This window comes from Crocodylus porosus, unplaced genomic scaffold (genome assembly GCF_001723895.1).
Source record: "Crocodylus porosus isolate Cpor-Errol unplaced genomic scaffold, CroPor_comp1, whole genome shotgun sequence".
NCBI lineage: Eukaryota > Metazoa > Chordata > Crocodylia > Crocodylidae > Crocodylus > Crocodylus porosus.
Genome location: NW_017728943.1, coordinates 107571935 through 107592506, shown reverse-complemented (window position 1 = coordinate 107592506; position 20572 = coordinate 107571935). Strand labels below are relative to the sequence as shown.

Genomic DNA, 20572 nt, shown 5'->3' with positions numbered 1-20572 from the left:
ACTCAGAGGGAGACTTGAACTTATGCAAGTTCTCTGAGGTGAAACCACAGACTCATTTCTCTTAGGACATCAGTTAAACTTCTAAAGGTGAACTAGTTAGTATTGCTGTATCCCCAGCCATAAAGCTACCCAGGGACCCTGCAAAGTTAGTGGGATATGGTAACACTTTCTGGTTTTCCCATCATGAAACATAATTAGAAGCTACAACCTTTTGAAACTTAATGAGTCCTTACTTCATGTCTAATGATTATTATGTTGCATGAACATAAATCACAATATATAAATTGGCTAAAAATAAAATTCCACATTATAATCATATAGGATATAGTGTACTTTCCATTAACGGAAGAAAAGGTTGCTTCCCATATACAGAAGATAAAAAATGCCTGTCCTTAGCACGGGAAACTGTGCTGTCATTAAAAGTGAATATGGGAGAACAGATTCTATTTTCTGTACAATCTGGGGAGAAGGGTCTGAATTTTTTATTATCTGCTTTATACTAAATGTATTAGGATACTCTAAGAAATGGATACCTGTGGACAATTATTACAAGTATCATGTAGTGTTGTGAGGAACATAGCCAAAGGCTTACTGCTTTAAGCATACAAAATGTATAACAATACCCTAGAAATAAACTAGTGGAAGTATCTTACTGCTAAAATGAAAAAGAAAGGTTGGAAAAAGAGAAACATATCAGCCCTAAGTTTTTTTTTTGTTGCTTTACACAATAGGTTTAAGGCTGTGGATACAAACAGGCCTCTCTCTTTCAATGTTTTATACTCAGCAAATGCACAGGTCTGAACAGTTTCCTTAGTTTTGAGAATAAATAAGACACTCAAATCAGGGCATTTCAGGGGAATTATTACATTTGTGTCAATTTAAAGTCAGTTATCCATCTATGAGGGTTTGACAGAAATAAAACCCCACTGTCTGATTGCTTAATTATTGGCATCAGTCTGGTATTGCTGACAGTTAGTGAGAAAGGTGGTTTGTATCCAAATTCCAAAGTAATTTCAAAAGAGAGTATTACATGAGTCTTGGACACTGTAAAGAACACTGTAAAGCAATGAAAGAAAACTTGGTCTGATTACATTAGGAATACATCTCTGCTAGCTTTTCACTTATGAATGACTAACAGAAACCAGTACTAACTGGGTTAGAAATAAATCAGTACCCAATATTCATCCAAGTGACATTCATACACAAACATGGTTGATTTGCAACATATAAAACAGAACAACATTCCCTTTATTACAGACCACGAGAGTTGTAAGGAAGTGGGGGTAAGGTTACTGGTATTTGAGAACCATGTGACGGAAGCATGCCTGTACAAATGTTTTCCATGCAAATCTGACTACATTCTGGATAAAGACATTAAAGGAAGGATGCTTTATTAATTTATTTTTCCTCATGTACTGTATCTTTTCTATAAACAGACAGCTATAGCACACAGAAAAATGCTGCAACTCATACTGACTTTTATTTTGACTCCTAGGAAAAAAGATACCCAAATTGTCTTACTTTGCTTAGATGAGGGGGCATTACTAGCAGAAAAGTTACTGATAGTTATTTTTATTACCTGCTAAATGGATATGTCAGGCAAGACCATAAAACAGGATAATAGAGTGATTTATTTTAGAGATGGCCCTGATCTTGAAATCAGAACCACAGCTGAGTTAACATTTGCTCCATGGGCAAGCTTCATTGAAATCAATGAGGTTTCCCCAAGACGAAGAACTTTGCTGGTGTAGATCAAAATTAAGAGTAAACACCCCAAACAAGTACAGCTATTTTTCAATAACTACCTTCTATTTAAAAGCATAAGGAAGGAACAGGCACAACATCAATATAAAGTTATATAATCAAATCCTCTTTCTTACCTATTTTAATTATGCTGCTTAATTCATACAGAAGTAGTTGGTTGTCTCCTCCTGTGTCCAACCGTTGTTCTATATAGCTATTCAGTTCATATACCACTCCTTGCATATTTGTATCCTGGTACTATTGAACCAAAGATAAAAATACAGTTAAGAACACCACAAAAACATTCTGTAGATTAAAACAAAAAAGTGCTTAACATACATTAGTATACATTAAATTACACACACACCCACTTGATATAAAAGAGTGTGTTAGCTACCTAATTAAATTCAAATTGATATCCCTAATCCAGTTGTCTGAATATTCATCTCACTCCCTTTTTCCTAGTTCTACTATAAAAAGACTGCTATTTTTGCCTTAGCCTTTCAATTTCTCTAGTACTTTAATAGCTGCAGGTCGGTTTCTGTATCACAGAGTCATCTATATCTATATCTTTGGGACTCAGTTGTCCCAAAATCCAGTCTACCAGATGCTACAGTGCTTCAAAGCTAAGGACACTGGAGTATACCTAAACCCCCAAAATACTAGTGCAGGTGGCATAGCTTTTGTTATGCAACTTGCACAGATGGCTCCTAGGGAGCATCAGAGCTTTGAGGTATTGGTACAGGGAACTCAGTCTTTGAAATACAGCAGCAGCTGGCACAAAGGATTCTGGGTTTAACATAAACCACGCAAGTGCCAGCTGCTATAACTTAGCAGGTGCTAGTTGCAAGTGAAAATGAAAAACATAGAGAAAAGGAAAGGGAAAGAGATAGGTTACTATATGTAATTAGGTCACTAAGGTAGGGACAGTGGGATAGCTGACTGCTGCCAAGAACTGCTGGTATGAAGAAATAAGAGATCCTAAAAAAAAATCAGATAACTTCCAATCAGACATAAAATGTTACAGGAAAAGGGAGATGCATCCTCTCCACATTTACAAAACTCTTGCCAGTACCCTGGCTGTCAAAGTCAAGAGCCTCACATCCCTTTCCACAATGTACCGCAGTACTGCACCAAAAACAATCCTAAAAGGAGAGGTAATGTGGCTTTTCCAATATTTAGCCCAATAGCTTAGTAGTTAGGGCACTTGTGGGGTGGAAGACCCATGTCACCCAGAGATGATTCAAATCTGCATCGTCTGCTTCCTAGCCAACAACAGGACACAGGTTTGACTTTGGCCGGATCACTCTCCAGACCCCACACTTCCCTCTGAAACCGGCCTGTGGTACACCGAGGAGATAAAGACTATGTACAGGTGCTACATTTCTAAACAGGAGAACTACCATTCTCTTGGTGGAAATATTAAGCTGAGAAATGGTCGGTCATTCAATTTTTCCCCAGGGGAAAAGATTCTTTCAGGTGCCAACCTAGAAGATCTCCCTGATGAGAGTTTCTCTCACAAGAATGAAGGGTATGCTCCTTTCCCAGTCTGGTCCAGAACAAGGTAAAAGCAGGGCAATGCTTCCCACCTCTTCCCAAGACTAGGGGTTACCTGGTCTGGGGAACAGGATGGGGGCTTTGCCCTGCTGTTCCCTTCACTCCTCGCAGCAGATCTGTTCCCCCACCAGCAGCTCTGATGTTTTGCCTCCCTGTGTAGGAGCTGCTGCTTCCCCCTGACTCTCCATGCTGGTCTCCAGTCTAGGAAGTTGCAGAGGACTATTCCCTGCTACCCCAGTTCTCCTAGGGCAGGTCTGCTCCCAGTCTAGGGAAGAGGCACAGAGCAGGGGAGAGGGCAGCAGGTGCAGGCCAAATGCTGCTCCCTGTCCCAGAACGGTATCTAGAATGCCTGCACCACTAGAAAACTGGTGATGTGCTTCAGCTAAAATGCATACACTACTAGAAATGACCACCTGTTTGAGGCCAAAGATAGGTGGGATTAGGAAAAGGAGAGTGACCAAGAGGGTGGGTGGCTCAATAAGAGGAAAGAGTGCCTAAGGGAAACTAGCTTAATTTGGGCCCTTACTCCCAGTAGTGCAAAAACTCTGCCTATGCTATTTATCCATCTGATCTTATGAATATTAAACTCTAGGTTCAGTAGGCCAGCTTCAAGGTGTGGACCGGAGAGCAGTCTGGGCAATCCCAAGACCATAGTGGTTAGAAGACTTCGCTAGGAGGCAGCAGGAGATATAGGTTCAACCCCTCCCTTCCTTCCTTCCCTTCTCCCCCCACCAGATAAAGAACGCCAAGAATCTGGGTCTTTCTTTGGACAAGTGCCCTCACAAGTGGGCCACTGGCCTAAAACAAGGAGGCCACTGGCCTCAATTTTATTTCTGACAGATATGCACCTAGCTCTGTTAAGACTGAATGCAGTGTCATTTAGGAATGAGAAAGGGAAATACAATTTAACTCTAAATGTTCCTATGTAGCTTAATACCATAGCAAATACAGTATCGTAACAGGCTCTGTACGCCAGTGAACGCAGATTCAGCCCCAAAACTGGTGACGTGCTTAATTTTAAGACGGAAGAAGTGCAGAGCGCATGCAGCAACACTCCTTCTGCCAATTGACACTGTAGACCCAAATATGGTATTGGATCAAACTAATGCACAAGGGGTATGACATTATAAAGAACCATTATCTACCATCCTATTGATTTTTACATGTGCAAATGAAGATGCACTTGTGCACTGCAACATAACCGACTGCTTGTTTTGGATGGGCTGTACAATTCCTTTCTCACTTTCTGCCACGAATCCAAAACATATGACCCTATAGGTCTGAGAAATTTGGTTTCTTCATCTCAAAGTATTACATGCTTGCTGAAGAAAAAATGTTAATTCCTGATACCACTCTTAGAAGTGAATTTCTTGTTATGAACCAATCTTAATCTTGACCCAACACACTGATGGAAAAACACATTGCCTGAACCATAATAAGTTCTAATGAACCACTTTATATGATGTGCATTTATTGTTCCACACAGAATTGCATTAGTGCTGAAATATCTTCCTAAAGGCTAAGGATATATAATATGTAATATTGATACCAATAGTAAATAAGTGGCTATTACAAGCATTAGCAGTATTGCTACAATAGTATTAAGTGACACTGGATATTTGTGTTTACAGTTTGGGCAAATTGGATGCTTCTAAAAGGGGAAGGGGTATTAACACTGGTTAAAAGCACACACACTGCAGTTTTGTTGGTTGGCAAGTTCAATCTACATTCTGAAACCAATTTTCCATTGCTTTGGCCCCTTGTATAGTCATTTATCTGTTTGCAGAGGGAAAGGAAAAAGCTACCAAACCAAAATGGTAGTATTTTCCATGTAACTTTGCACTTACTCCAATGTGTAGATGACAGTCATTAAAAAGCCAAATGCATGCAACTTTAAACATAGAGTGAATGATAACTTAACAAAATATCAAAAGACAAGGGTTTCTTTCTTTCTTTTTTTTTTTTTTTTTGCATGCCTCACTGCTTATAACAATAACTTTACCAGAGGCATTTTCTTGGTATAAGGAAAAAAAATCTGCTGCAACAGAAGGGCTACATTAATAGTGATAAATATTAATAAATAAGAGCTAAAACAAAGCAGAAGTAGGAATGGGCCTATCTTTGCATTGTGTATAACTTTTTATAGTGTTTTCTGAGTTCCTGTAAAAGCAAGCTTACTGATTACTGTTGCAATAAACTTGTTACTACAACTATGTACTTTCCCCCACCAAATCTGTGATTTCCAGCCTTTAAAGTACAGTGATATCTTTTTCAGGTTTAAATTATTCAAAAAAACTCATTCAAGGATATATGAAGTTACCTGAGGAACAAAATAAATAATAGATGGGGGAGGGGAGACTGAGGCTATCCCTTCAACAGCAAAAAAGTTAAGTGCTAATTTCATTTTGGAGCTGCAGAAGGATGGGAACCTAGGAACCTTCCTGAATGAATGAAGAGAAGCGAAGAAACCATAAAATATGAAAGGCTTAACAGCAATAGTGTTTAAAACGTTTAAAAAAAATAAACTAGACAATTTTGTTACTAGAAAATATTTATAATAGATCTGAAGCTGCTCTGTAAAAACTTACAAATATTATGTGTTATATCCCTTTTGTTTTAAGGGGTGATTGCTTTATGAATAAAGGAGTTAATTTAAAACATGGGATTGGCTGCATACGTGGAGTACAGGAAACAGTTTCAGATAACCATCCACTTAACCACACTTCAGACAGAATAACAGACTGTTCTCTTTGATGTCCCCTTCCTATCTCCTGTGAAGCTCAAGGGATAAGTTTGTCAAGGGAGGGGAACCCCAGTGTGCGACCAAAGGAGAATCACAAAGCCCAGGAACCTAAGGACAAAGGCTTCTGTGGAATAAAAGTTACATTCTTGAGAAGAGGGAAGGGAGTAGCCATTGGAAGCTTTTAGTGAGACAGGCTCCTAGATGTCAAGGATTGTAACAGAAACTTGCCTAAGATCTCTGTTCTGGATGGCAACTGTCTAGGTAAGAGATAGATACAGGTCTTTTTTTGTTTTAAGACCCTCCCATTTCTTTTATGCCAAGTATTATTTCTACTGCAGTAAACAAATTTCATAGAAAAAAAGTGCTCTGGTCACTGGCACTAACCACTGGTCACAGGTCTTGAAAGTAAGACTCGCAAACGTCAAACCCAATCAGGTTTACGGAGTAATCAATCACATTTAGTGCATTGGGTATCAAGTGCAGGGACCTAGCTTGAGAGAGGGAGAATCAAAGGATTGCACTTCAGGCAAGTCAACGGCATATAGCCTGAGCATTGCATTGATAGATCAATCAGGCAGAGGTCAAAGGTGCAGCTTGCTCTGTAAACCACAACAGTGGAATGGGGGATCCCCTCAAACAGGTGACCTATTTAGGTCAATCATTCAATAAACATATTTAGACTTAGGTCCAAGGTCTTTGGAATATAAATAGGTTCTAGGACAGGAGTCAGCAACCCCCGGCACGCGTGCCGAGCATGGCACGCAAGGCTATTTTGCTCCGCACACCACTGCCAGCCCGGGCTCTAGGCAAGTGCTGCCTCCAGCCACAGAGCCCAGGCTGCTCCCAGCAGGTGGCTGGGAGGCTGCAAGCCCTGCTGCAAGGAGACTGAGCCCTGTGGGCGAGCTGCAGCCAGGAAGCTGCAAACAGCTGCTCCGGGCTCTGGCGTGTTGGCACTCTGGCACCTTCCAAGGTAGACACTGTGGGTTTTTTGGCACTCTGGCCAAGCCCGGTTCTAGGATAAAGCCATCCCTTGTCTTTGAGAAGGATGAAGAGTCCACCGTGAAGTTGAAACCTCCATCTTCACTTTCTTCCATTTGTGAAGTTAAGTCAGCTATGAAGCCCTCATCTCATTTCAGAAGAAAAAAGCTGCATGTTCCACAGAGCCTAAGTAACTTAAATTCAAAGTGAAAGGATGAGAGCCTATGGGAGTGGAACTGCACGCACCATGAAACAAAGTTTCTCAAGAAGGAAAGCAATTTAAGGATCCCATGGTGATTTATTTAATGGACATGTAAGCAAGCTGCCTTGCCTGCTGGTTTCTGCAGGCAGGTTTCACTCCCTCGGGAGCTCCCCAGCCATTCCTCCAAAATCAAACAGTCTTTTAAGCAGCAGCCAACCATACAAACAAACAAAACCAAACCCTGCTGCCCTGGTCCTGGGCACTAGGATTGGCTCTGGGCCCCAGCACAGCAACCTCCCTGTGGCAAGCTGGTTCTTTTTTTTTTTTTTTTTTTAATTTGTTTTCCAAGTTCCAAATTTCAGCCGAGCAGGGTTCAATTGTTCAAGTCTCTGTGGTGCTACCAGTGGCAGGTATCCTACCTCCCAGACTCTTCAGTCCCAAATCCATGGCAGACATCCTACATGCAAGCCCCAAGCCAGGGCCCTTGGGCTTCGGGGACACATTCATAAAGCCGGAGCCTGAATTGATTCAACTGTTGCAGGTTAGTTTAACCTGCCTAGGCTGAACCGGTTTGTAACAGGACAAACATGCTCTCTGGACTGACAAATGCAGGCACACACCTGCAGTTGCTCAGGCCAGGAGCCAAGGTGGGTGGGGGGGTGTTAGAGTGCACCCTCGGCTACAGGGAAGCTGTGCTGGGGGGGCATGGCCAGCCCAGGCTGAACTGGCCAGAGAAGGGTTTAATTTTCCCCTTCCTGTCCCACCAGCAGGGCCCTGATCCAGGTCTGCCAGGTGCTCCCTCCTCGCTGTTGCAGCAGCAAGCCAGTGGCCCCTGAGGCAGAGGAGGCAGGAAGCAGGGTTATTCTCTCCTCGAGCCACACTGCCCCAGGGGACCACAGCCAGCTGTGCCTGCCCTGCTGCCGCTGCTACCAAGCAGCAGATTAAGCCCCCCCCCCCCGCTGTGCCCTTCGCCAGACGCTGAAAAGAGGGAGAATAGCTCCTATTATGATGGGGTAACAGCAACATAACTGAACTGCAATAATATTGTTGAGACTTTTTTACCATACCTAATGAAAACCTGAATTATGGGTCAGGATTTCACCTCAAAGAACTATGGAAAAAGTCATGAAATTTCACGAATTAAAAATCCCTTAGCAGAAGACTCTCGCAGTCGTGGATTCCAAAATAAAAGCAGAGTGAACATAATAAAATGCTTACAGTACAGACCTAGCTTTTAATGTAGTAGAGAAGGGAAGGAAGCGTAAAGAAATTCCCTTGATCCAAAATAACTCAGTGTAATCTGGGTTGGCTCCTGTGGGAAATATTGTTTAAATCTTGACACTAGAAAGCAAGTAACTATAAAAAGCTTGCTCTGCCATGGTAATTAATTTTAATGTACATAGCCTGAGAGAAATTCCTGCTATACGTATTTGCCTTATGTCTATCCTTCTTGTTTTGTCTAGCGAGGACACACACTATATAACTTGCTCAGTAAATAAAACTGAACTTTGCAGCACCATACACAGGTATTTTATTAATTGGATGTTCATGTATAAAATGCTCTTTATGACCAGGGATCCAGGTTTTGTTTCCCACGGAAAAAGCAAGTCCCCCCACGTTTTTTCCCTTTTACCTGAGAAAAACAAGGATTTGTCTTTTTAACAGAGAAACATGCAGATGTTTTGCAAAGAGTCCCAGCTTGCAAGGGGCTGGGGGAGTGGGAGCAAGGGCAATCTGGCAGGGGGTGCCATATGCATGTACAAGCACATACCCACCAGGTAGCCTAGAGAGCAACTCCCAGAGGTAAGTGGGGAGGGGGAGGGGAACTGAGTCCCCCACAGGGAGGGAGGGATGGAGTTCGGCAGGGCAGGGCTGGGGCTGCTGCCCAGCCAGGTGATGTGTGAGGCTTGGGGCCCAGGGCCACAGTGTGCAGCTACAGAGCCCCAGTGGGGAGCAGATCAGGGCTGTGTTGCTTGTCTGGAGATACCGGGGGTGGGGCTGGTTCCATGCTACTGTACCCTTCTGGGTGGGCAGGGGGGTCCTACTCCCCAGATCTGTGTGGGTGGAGGCTGGCTATGGGCTTGGGCTCCCTGCTACTCTCCCCCAGGGCCTCTGCAGCCCAGCGGGCAGGACCCAACATGCCAGGGCAGAGCGGGACTGGGCAGGGAAGCTCCTTGCTGCTGTCCCGCACTGCCCTGGCGATGCACCCCCTGCCCATCCTGTAGCAGCGAGGGGTGTAACTCCCGCCACTGCCCTTGCTGCTCCAGGGCAGGCAGGAGGCACATCACCAGGGCAGCACGGGGCTCACAGTGGGAAGGAGGCTTTCCCACCCAGCCCCACTCTGCCCTGATGCACCTGCCATGCTGCAGAGGCCCTGGTGGAGGGCAGCAGGGCAGGGAGCCAAAGCCTGCAGCAGACAGCCCATCCCCTCACCAGCCCCCATCCCATGCACAGATCTGGGGGGCTCCCAGATGCACACCTTGATATTCACTTAACAAGTCATAAAAACTATGCTGTATCTCAGTTATGTCACCTACCCAGATTACAGCATCCAGAAAAAACATTTGCTGAAGTCAATTAATATTTTAATTTGGTAGGCGGGATACTCCTGTTCATTAAAAAAGCTTTGGCAAGTGACATTTATGGTTAATGCTTCACTTGCAATAATTCCAAAAGTCGTCTTTAATCAAAATAAAAAATATGGTAACACCTTGCCCACCACTGTGCTGGTTATTTGTCTTTCCCCATTGTCTATTAACATCACCATCAGTATCCACAAGCCCCCTTAGTTTGTCCAAATTTCAGCACACTGGCATCTTCTTTTGATAATATTGAGTGCAGCATTATGTGCATCATTTCCTGAAGGAAGACTACAGGATGTGCATCAGCCATCCTAATTCTTTTACATTTTTTATTGTTAGCATTCATTCCTGGTTCAGTGTGAAAATGTTTAAATCCCATCAAAAAAAAGTGTGTGAAGAATAAATAATGAACTTGATGTCTCCAAGAGTTATATAAAGAAAAAACTTTATCAATCAATGGATTAGAGGGAAGACGAGCAATTATGACGATTATACCCAGAAAGCATGGGTGCAAACTCTATAATTCTAGGATTACTATATTTCCAGTTCCAAAAAAGGGGATATCTGTCAGGGGAGCGAGGGGTATATGATTGTGTGGGGACAATGATATGCCAGTGCCCTGCCCATTCCATTGCCCCTCACTCCCAAGCCACAGACCCCTGGCCCTGCCAGTGCCCCTCACTCCCAGCCCACAGTACCCTACCCCCCTGGGCCATGCTGGTGCCCCTCACTCCCAACCCACAGCCCCCCATGTCCCTGCTTGTGTCCCTTACTCCCAACCCACAGTCCCCCACCCTGTCTGGTGCCTCTCACTCTTGACTCACAGCCCCCTGCTCTCCCCAGCCCTGCAGCACCTCCTGGCCACCACATCTTAGCAAGCAAGGACAATGGCCCCTACCACTGGCCTGGCCCTGCAGTTCTCCACTGCGCACCATTCCTCCACTGGAGGGGTAAGCACTTCCTCCCACCTCCCACTCCCTGCTGCAGCCCTATTGCCCAGAGAGCTTCCCCCAGCACCAGCAAGCAATCTCACACACCTATCCCTCCACAAATTCATGTGCTCCCTCCTACCCCACAAGCCCCTGGCCCTCCAACCCTCACTCCCTATAGACTTACCTGCATCCAGCTGCTGGAGCTGCTCCTATCACCCTGCATAGATGCGTGCCAGCCATGTGCATGCACACAAATACATGGTGACCCTGCCTCCAATCGCCCTGCTCCCATCCCCCCCAGCTCCAAGCCACTCCTTGCTAAGACAAGCTGGGAAGTGCTGGGAAAAACATAGATGCTGAGCAGAGCAAAATCCTGGACTTTTGATCATATTTTAAAAAAACCCCTGGACAGAGATCAGAGGATTCAAGAAGAGGACATGTCTGGGAAAACCCAGATGTATGGTAACCCTACTAATACTAAGTGACATGCTACACAAATGTGTTAGATAGTGCCAAAGCAGCTGCCAAAAGCACCAAGTCCAAAAGGAGGAAAGGGCAGGATTAAAGTATTACTGCTGTTTCTAAGAATAAAGTTTTGAAAATGAGTTAGTCAGTTCCAGGTATTAATTTCATAGTGTTTATACTGTAAACTACAAAGAGAGTTGCTGCTGGGATCATCACAGTTTATGAAAAAAAGATACTTATCATAATGAAAGTTCACTATGGGTACTCTGGAAGCAAACATGGAAAAACAAGCCATTAAACGAACATGGGCCAATATCACTGGGCCCATAACAAGCACACCATGTTTGCTTAAGGTTCTGTGTACAAGGCACAGAGCTGACATAGACTCTAGACTCTACATATGCCAGCTCTGCACCAAGATCAACCACCATACAAATATCTTTTTGTGTTCTTTCCTCTCCCTGCAGAGCCGTTTAAGATCAACTCTCTCTACCCTTGGGCTGCAAAAGCAAAGATAGTAATTCCCATGTAGCTCTAACAGGAAGAGAAAGAGTGTGGGGAACCAAACTGTTCCTAATTAACAAAGGAAGTCATTGCAATTATCATGGTTGGTGGTACTGCTTGAGAAGCCCTGTCCTCAGTGCTTATTTGCCCACAAGACCTTTCTCCACTTTAGTAAATTTTGCAGGACTGTATAGTCTATTCAGCCTCACCTACTGAGTGACAATGGAAGAAACTGCTACTCCCTGTGATCTGAGGCAGATACTGTAAATGTTTATTGTCTGTTTAATGTCATTTCCAATTTTCAGATAAGCCAGAGTCACAGAGTTGCAGCAACTATAGAAGACTGACCTATTGTCACTGAAGAAACGGCATTTTACTAATACTGTGAAGGAATTAATCCTTTCTCCACAACAGTACAATCTTCAGAGATAAATTCTTGCAAGACTAACAAATAAGAATGTGTCATTTTTGCCTTAAAAGTGACCATACTGACACACAAACTACTTAAAGCCTTGTATTTCTGCTAGGTGTTGAACACCCACAAATAATTAAAATAGAGTATTTTCAGAAATCAAATCCTGATCTGAGGTATTTCTACATTCCAGTAACACTGGTAACAGTTTGGGGTTTTGACTGAAGATAGGCAGTGCACTACCAGAACCTATTTTAATAAATACTGTTTTTTCAAATAATATTATATAAACTAAAATTAAATAGTTTTAGATGTATATATATCCCTTTGTACTACTGCCTGCCAGAGGTTCCATAAAAATCACACATTTGAAAAAATAAACTGGACCTATACAGAATAAGTCTATGACTAACTCTGGCAGCTTATTCAACTGCACAGAAGACACCATTTTCTATTAATCTGTATAATTAAAGGCATAGTAGTTAAGTATGCCTGATATTTTGTCACAGAACACTGACCCCTCAGAAGATGCCTTCCTGTTAACACCTAATTAAGGCTCGTTATGTTGTAATTAAGAGTCCAGACAAAAGCAATTAATTAATCAAGCATCTGTTTGTACTTTGCTGCTGAAGCCACTCAACACCAACCTCCTCATTGATGCTAAATACTAAGCAGGCTGAGGCAGACTTCAGAACTTTTACTGGCAGAACTTGGAGTGCCTCTGCAGTCAAAACGTCTCTCTCCCAGCAGCCATTCCTCCTCTACTGAGCAAAGGAAGGATGTCTAATATTTTATGGGACCGACTGTATAGTTGGGATAGAGTTAGACAAGCTTTTGAAGTTTGACATTCTTCATCAAGTTTGAGTTGTGAGAGCCAAAACAGCGAGGTGGGCAAAATACAGCCTGCAGGCCAGATCCAGCTGGCCAAGGGATTTTTGTCTGGCCTGTGGTGGGGCCCTCAGTCCCACCTTGCCCAGGTGCAAGGGGCAGCCCAGCCCATGATACGTGTAGCTGGTCCCGCTGCCCCAGGGAAGCAGCAGGGCTGGGGTGGCATGGCAGCTGGATTCCATTTCCTGGCAGCCCCAGTATTCAGTGGCAGCTCCTTCCAGCTGCCACTGCCAGATCCAACCCTGCTGCCCAGACATCCAGCCCATCCATCCTGTACCCGCTGCTGGGGGTGGGACCCAGGTAGCCAGGGTGATCAGCAGAGCAGCTAGCATGGGGTTGCAGGCCAGCAGGGAGAGATGTCCACAAGTGAGACAGGCATCCACAGCTAGGAAGGCCCTGGGATCATGAGGCAGTGACAGTGTGATGCCAGGACAAAGCCCCAGTTCTGCATACAGGGAGCGTATCATGGCTCTGTCCCAGCCCCACAATCCTGGGGTCTCCATGCAGATTGGACAGGTGCTGCATGGGCAGGGAACGTGGCCAGGGAGAGAGGATGAGGTTACATCTGGGGCTGCGATCTTGGGGTAGTGACAGCACAGTGCCAGGGTCACGCTGCAATCCACTTCCTGCATGCCCCTGCCTGCAGAACCCATGCCCATCACAGAGACATGCAGGCAGATCACAGTTCTGCCCCAACCTTAGCCCTGCATTGTCACTGTCCTGTGACCCCATCCAGTGATCCGAGCTGTTGGGTGGCAGGGAGAGGAGGGGGTAGGGTGCTGACCTGGCCCACAACAGTTCAGCAAGGCTCCCTATGTGGCCTGCAGGCTCAAACAATTACCCACCTGTGCAATGCAACATAGGAAAGGAAACAGTTGTAATGGGATAGAGAAATTCTGAGCAGACAAATGAACAGTATACAAAAAGAAGCTGATTTCTGGGAGATCAAGTCCTATGAAAAGAAAGACAGGTAAGGCATCATTCACCAGCCTGCTGATGGGTTTGGAAAATTATCAAGTTAGCCAAATGAGTAGAAAGAGGATTTTGGATGGCTAACTAGCTGGGTTCCTGTTCAAATTGTTAGTTTAATGCACTGGGATTTTACTGTGAAAGTGTTAGAGCACCTTAAGCATCATATAGGCATTTAATTAACATCGTAAATATAAATGAACAAGAAAGAAGGCGTGGGGGGGGGGAGAGAAGAAATAAAGAAATTTTGAGGGGAAAAAATCCTGAGATGTACTTAAGTAATATAAAGCATACTGTTAACTATTCTAACTCCTCAGTTTTTGTAACTTAGCCTCAACAAGGCTGGCTGAGACAAAAAAGCATCATACATTGGTTCTGAATCAAATTACTGATGCATGCACCACTTCTAAGAGGATTTACAATCTGAGAAAGATATAAATCAATAATATGCTGAACCACTATGATGATGCCATTTGTTTAAGTATTATTATAATATAGTATACATGTATACAGTTTGCAGAGCTGGAAAAGTTGCATTGTACAATGATCTTTCTTAAACCAAAATAAGGTGTTTCAGGATTACAATACACAGTTCACATTCAGTAGACTGGCTGCAAAACTTAACCAATTTGCATACAACTCTAATATTTCTACAAATTGGAAAACCAGACTTATCTCCTCACAGCACAGACTACAGCAACACGAAAAATTCAAAACAACTGACCAGAGAGAACCTAAAACTTGAATGGCCATAGTCTTGTTTCAAACACTGAGACTTCTGTACCCCTTCCTGTAGTTTTTATTTTACACAACAGGATTACTAATTTAAGTGTCAGAACAATATCAGTACAGTAACCAGATAACTCATTTTAACTCACATAATACTACATGCACCCTTTCCCCTAAAGTTAGCCTTCCAAAAGCAGGGTGCATGTTTTATGCAGGGCAAGCTGACTTTCTGACAACAACAGAAACACGGAGATACTGTTGGATGGCTGATGATTTTTTTTCCTTCTCTTCCCTCCAGCAGCCACAGGGAGGGAGGAGGAAATTCCAGGGACAGAAGAGTCAGGGGAGGTGCCGTGGTATACCTCACTTTGATTCCTACTCTACCAAAAGTTTAAAAATAACTGCCCAGCAGCAACAGTGACATTTCTATTCAGGCAGTGTTGGGGGAGTTAACTGACCTCATAATTCACCAGTAGTGGGCGAGATGGGCACTCATCCCAGGTAGCAAGTTAGAAGGGGCACCAGAATCACCCCTATACTGATGGAGTCTGTGCCCCCATGGCACTGTCCTGACAGGAACTTCAAAACAGTTCCCAGCTGTTGTTCTTTTAAGAGCAACAGAGCTGGGGTTGGCAGAGCACATGCAGAGGCAACTCATCCGAGACTGTTCTGAAGCTCCCAGCAAGTAAGGCTGCTGCCTGCACTTGCACTAGCAACTGCTCCCCTCGTTCCCCTGTCCTGCCCCCTCTCCTCACTCTCAGAACTCATGTGTCCCCCCAGCCCTGCTGTGGGAACCACGTGCTCTCCACTGCTCACAGAAGCCACATGCCCTTGCCCCCTCTTTCGGAGTCTACATGCATCCCCACTCTCCCATAGGGTTTAACTTGGCTTGCTATGTCTCTGTGGCTTATTATAATCCACCTGATTCCTACTGATTGCTCTTCACTCCATGCATGTTAATAACCTCCTCTCCCTTTTAATGGTCTTTGATGTTCCCTTAATCAAGCTATCCTTTCTTTAGCAATTTTGCTATTTGGTAGCTACTTCTGGTTTCTCTTCTTCTATTTCCAAGATTTGCAGACTGCTTTTAGCTCCTTTCAAAATCCTACATCCTCCCAGGTAATCCAGTCTTCACCAACAGCTAGAGTTTCAACTTTTGGCTGAGCAGCCTAGAGCTGCTGTCATTTGAGCTGTGAAAGGGTTCAAATTGTAGCTTTTATCTGAGCAGGAAAGGGAATCCAAGTGAGTTGAAGATTAGACTCTGTCCCAGCTCCATGCAGCCATCATTCTAGAAAAAAAAATCTTTTTTTTAATTTATTCTGCCTTCCAAAATATTATATTTGGGGTAGATGGTATACAAGGAAACATGGTAATTAGATGCCTTAGCCCTTGCAACGATGAGGGATTTCAAAACAACTGGGGATATTAAGACTATAACCATGTAAAAGCATTATGGTTTTAGTCATGTTAAAGATATAACCATCATGGTAGGCCCTTAATTTTGGTATTTCCACACTTCTAAATGATCCAAAAACTTATGTCAACATTTTCTTAGATTTTATCATCCTCGTAGAGAAATTTAAAAAAAATGTTGAGATGATAGACTCATTGAAAGATGCTTAAAAACTAAACTGATCATTGTTGGGTTTATCTAAAGAGCAGTTATGCAAATTACATTTTTGAAGTAATGGGATAATTATTCCAGATTTTTTGGGGCGTGGGGAGTTGTGCTGTAGTGTTTTGTGGATACCATTTGTAATACATTAAAAGTTAAAGTGTTTATTTGAATAATGAACTATTACAAAACAGTTGTAAATTTGGAGGAAAAAAATACAAACTATTATTTTGCCTGAAAGACGGTTGGTAAGATTAACTGGCTACAGAACTCTGTATTTTTAGTTTATCATAGATCAGAAATTACTACCTCACTACTTCATTTTCCAAGTGTAAAGGCAGCAATAATTTTTGTGAGAAAGCAAATACAAACAGGATGCAATTCTGACGCATCAAGTACTCCATTTATAAGCAAAATGGGTGATGGTGGGGGGTAAGCTGATGGGTTACCCTCTGATGGCAAAATTGGCACAAGGCATTAGGAGGAACCTGAATCATAGAAGAGTTAGTTAAGTGACAAAGAGCAGAGAAAATATTATATTTAAAGAATCAGAAAGTTGACAGCCATTTGTTTGTATATCAGGTGGAAGAAGGTTAAGACAACTGAAAGTACAAAAGAATTACTTACTATAATATCAACTTATAACATAGAAACAAAAGTACACATCCTACTTAGGACAAAGTACTATGTGGTAGCTTATGATAACTCAGCAAGGAGCATGCTCATTGTAAAATACACTTACATATAGGGTTAAGTCAGAAAGAAACATATCATTCAAGAACATACTAATAAATATATTATTTAAGAAGTATTTCACATTAGATTTCATATAGTACATTGCAAAATATTTCACAAAAAAGTAACTCTGCTGTACTCTACCACATCTCAAAGGATGTAATTAAATAAGATGTATTCCTGGTCTTTTTTTCTCTTCGGTAGTTTTACGCTTCCCATCTCATAGTAATAACACTGATTAAATATTTGGTAGTTACATGACTAACAAGTTAGAGTTCAAAGTTTGAAGGAATTGCTTATTTCCTTGAAACAACGTGTTTACACGGGATCACAGAAATAGCTTACATGAACTCTTATTCTCCTAACGAACAAGGGAGATCTTCACGTGTTTACAATCAATCAAATGTTTGGAATGGGGGAAGCGGCGGGAGTTGTATTAATTGCTCTGGAAGTTGTCAGTTACATCTAACATCTCCCAGCTATTTCTCTGGAGGTATAAGTTTGCTCAGGGAATGGTATACAGACTTGATCAGAGACTGCAAGAAAGTCATCTCAAGTGAACAGTGGGCCACAGAGACCTTTTCTTTTCCTAGTGGGGATGGAGAAACAACTGTAAGCAGTACTTACCCTGCTGACTTCCTTAGGAGTCGATTCATCTGTGAGGAAACAAAACAAACAATTAGGCGCTCTGGGAAGGTTCTGGAACAAGTGCAGAACAAGATATTGTCCCTTCAAGAAACTTTTGCACTGTGGTACAAAACTTTCCAATATACTGGCTGAAGCATCTGCTTTACCAATACTTAAATTTTGCAGTTTTAAAAATGCAACCAAGTCTGCTACATCTGGAATGCAATAAAAGAGAATAAAAATATTCATTAGAATATTTAACAAGAATACTTAATTCCCCGCTCCTGTACTACTGGCAGTAGTCTAACTGAATAGATGATCTTTGTAGTCGGTCCTAAAGTTTACATCTATGCTGGGAAGCAAGTCTGAGAAACAAAGGCCATCTACTGACGGGTGTTTGGAGCTGTGGACCCAATCCCAGCCCTACTGAAATCATCAGTATGCCAACTGACTTCTTTAGGTATACAAACAAGCTTTTGTGACCATGCACTTATGAGTTGCATCTTCCAGATTAGCACATTAGAAGAATATGTTTAATTTTAGAAATGCATTCTAGGATGGACTCACCATCTACAAAACATTCTAGCATACACATTTTAAAAATTACACCTAACAACAAGTACTGTCTAAAAACACTTCATGACATTTCTGAAAATGCACAAAGGAAAAGCAATTCTATAACTAGATAGCCTCTACCACAAGAATCACAGCAAAGCCAACTTAGGCTACATCCAGACTTCATATAAAACAACAACAAAAGTGCTATGGGCTATGAAACATTCAGAGCTCTGGCTCTCCAGCCAGGGGGCACTAGGAGGCTGTTGGAAAGCAAGAGCCCCAAGAAAACCCATTGGTGAGCTAAATAGGTTCTCTGATAGGATTGGGAGCCAGGCTCCCAGCCAAAGCTCCCAGTGTTTTCAAGGGCTGGGGGCAGAGGTTCCCAGACTGCAAGCAGCCCCTTCACCCTTATTCCCTTTGAGGGAGGGAGAGCTGAGCACTATGGGATCAAAGGGGTTTATCTCCCTGTTACCATTTGTTACTGGATTCTCATATATGTCCCACAATAAATGTAATGTCTTAAAGGGGCTTTAGAAAATATTTCCTCATGTAACTTCACCTTTATAGCTATTTCTTAACAGACAACAGGAAACAAGCTGTATCTTTCTATTTTTAATACAACAAATTAAAGCATTGCTATTTGGAAATTAATTCCAAAGCAGAAATTGGACTTTATTATACAAAAGAAGTCATATCCTTATTATGATAACCCGTATTTACACATATTTGTGTGCATTTGCGTAGATGTGGATTTTCAAATGCTGCGTCTCTGCCAAATGTCTCCATGGCAATGCTCATATATCACCATGTCTGCTTACGTGCAGACACACGTTATTCTCAACAGGCTTCATTGCATCTCAAACACAAAAATGATCCCGTCACATGAATACTTGAACAAATGTGCAACGTGCTCTATTGCAATCACAGGCATTTTGCAGATTCATGTTTAAGGCACATATTTAAATAACAAACCCAAAAAACAGTGTCTGGGACAATCAGCCCTGGACAAAACTTACAACAAAAATGTAATATTAATCATTTCATCTCCCCTAAATAGTTTGAGGAATGTTAAGCCAAGCCACATATTTCATATTTAAACACCAGCATTATACCTTAGCATAGTTTCAGATAAATATTACATCTACTAGCCAACTGCCTGTCAAGAATGACCGGGGGGGAAGAGGGGGGAGGAGGGGGCGGGATGCAGAGGAGAGGGGGCTGGCATGCAGTGCTGCCACCTAATGGTCCATGCTGCCACTGTTCTGCCTCTTGCAGGGAGAGGGGTGGGGGAGCTGAGGCCAGCATGCTGGCCCCGGCTTCCCCACTCTCTGTCCAGTCCTCAAAGTGCCTTCGGAATCATGGTGGTGCTCCCCCACACTTGGAGCACTCTGACTGGCTTTTTCCATCAGCCAATCAGAGTGTGAATAAAGCATTACAGACAGACAGACATAGGCTTTTATAATATTAAAATAGTCCTATAATACTGAACAGATAGAGCTAGCTCCACCACTAGTGGAAGAGCTAGACTATTCTCAGTGGTGGCAGAACAATGGTTTCCAGTTGCAACAAGTGCAGTTTAGGTTAGGTATTAGAAAAAAAGCTCACTAAGAGAGCAGTAAAGCACTGGAACAGGTTACCCAGAGAGACCGGGGACTCTACATCCTTAGAGGTTTTTAAGACCTGGGTAAACAAAGCTTTGGCTGAGAGGATGTAGTTGGGGATGGTCCTGCTTTGAGCAGGGGTTGAACTAAATGACCTCCTCAGGTCACAGAATCATAGAAGTAGGATTGGAAGGGACCTTGTAGATCATCAAATCCGACCCCCTGCCTGGGCAGGAGAAAAACTGCGCTCAAATGACTCCAGCCAAGTAGGCATCAAGCCTCTTCTTAAAGACCCTAGGCTAGATATCAGGAGGTGCTACTTCACGGTCAGGGTGGCTAAGATCGGGAACCAACTTCCAAGAGAAGTAGTGCTGGGTCCTACCCTGGGGGTCTTTAAGAGGAGGCTAGATATACATCTTACTTGGGTCATTTGACCCCAGTACTCTTTCCTACCATGGCAGGGGGTCGGACTCGATGATCTACTCAGGTCCCTTCCAACCCTAGAAACTATAAAACTATGAAACCCCCAGGGTAGGAGCCAGCACCACTTCCCTTGGAAGTTGGTTCCAGTTCCTAGCCGCCCTCACTGTGAAGTAGTTCTTACGGATGTCTAATCTAAACCTACTCTCCAACAACTTGTGGCCATTATTGCTTGTTATGCCAGGGGGCGCTACGGGAAACAAGGTCTCTCCCAAACCCTTCTGGTCCCCCCTAGTGAGTTTATAGATGGTC

General features: G+C 43.1%; 1 protein-coding gene across 1 annotated transcript in view; it reads right to left on the bottom strand.

The window, feature by feature from the left end:
- The window catches only part of PDE10A (phosphodiesterase 10A), a 262401-nt gene that overhangs the window by 74123 nt on the left and 167706 nt on the right, over positions 1 to 20572 (bottom strand). The window contains exons 3-4 of the mRNA XM_019549980.1: positions 17682 to 17710; positions 1881 to 2001 (exon numbers count right to left, since the gene is read on the bottom strand). Of these exons, the coding sequence (XP_019405525.1) occupies positions 1881 to 2001; positions 17682 to 17710 (150 nt within the window). The remainder of the gene's footprint in view (positions 1 to 1880; positions 2002 to 17681; positions 17711 to 20572) is intronic.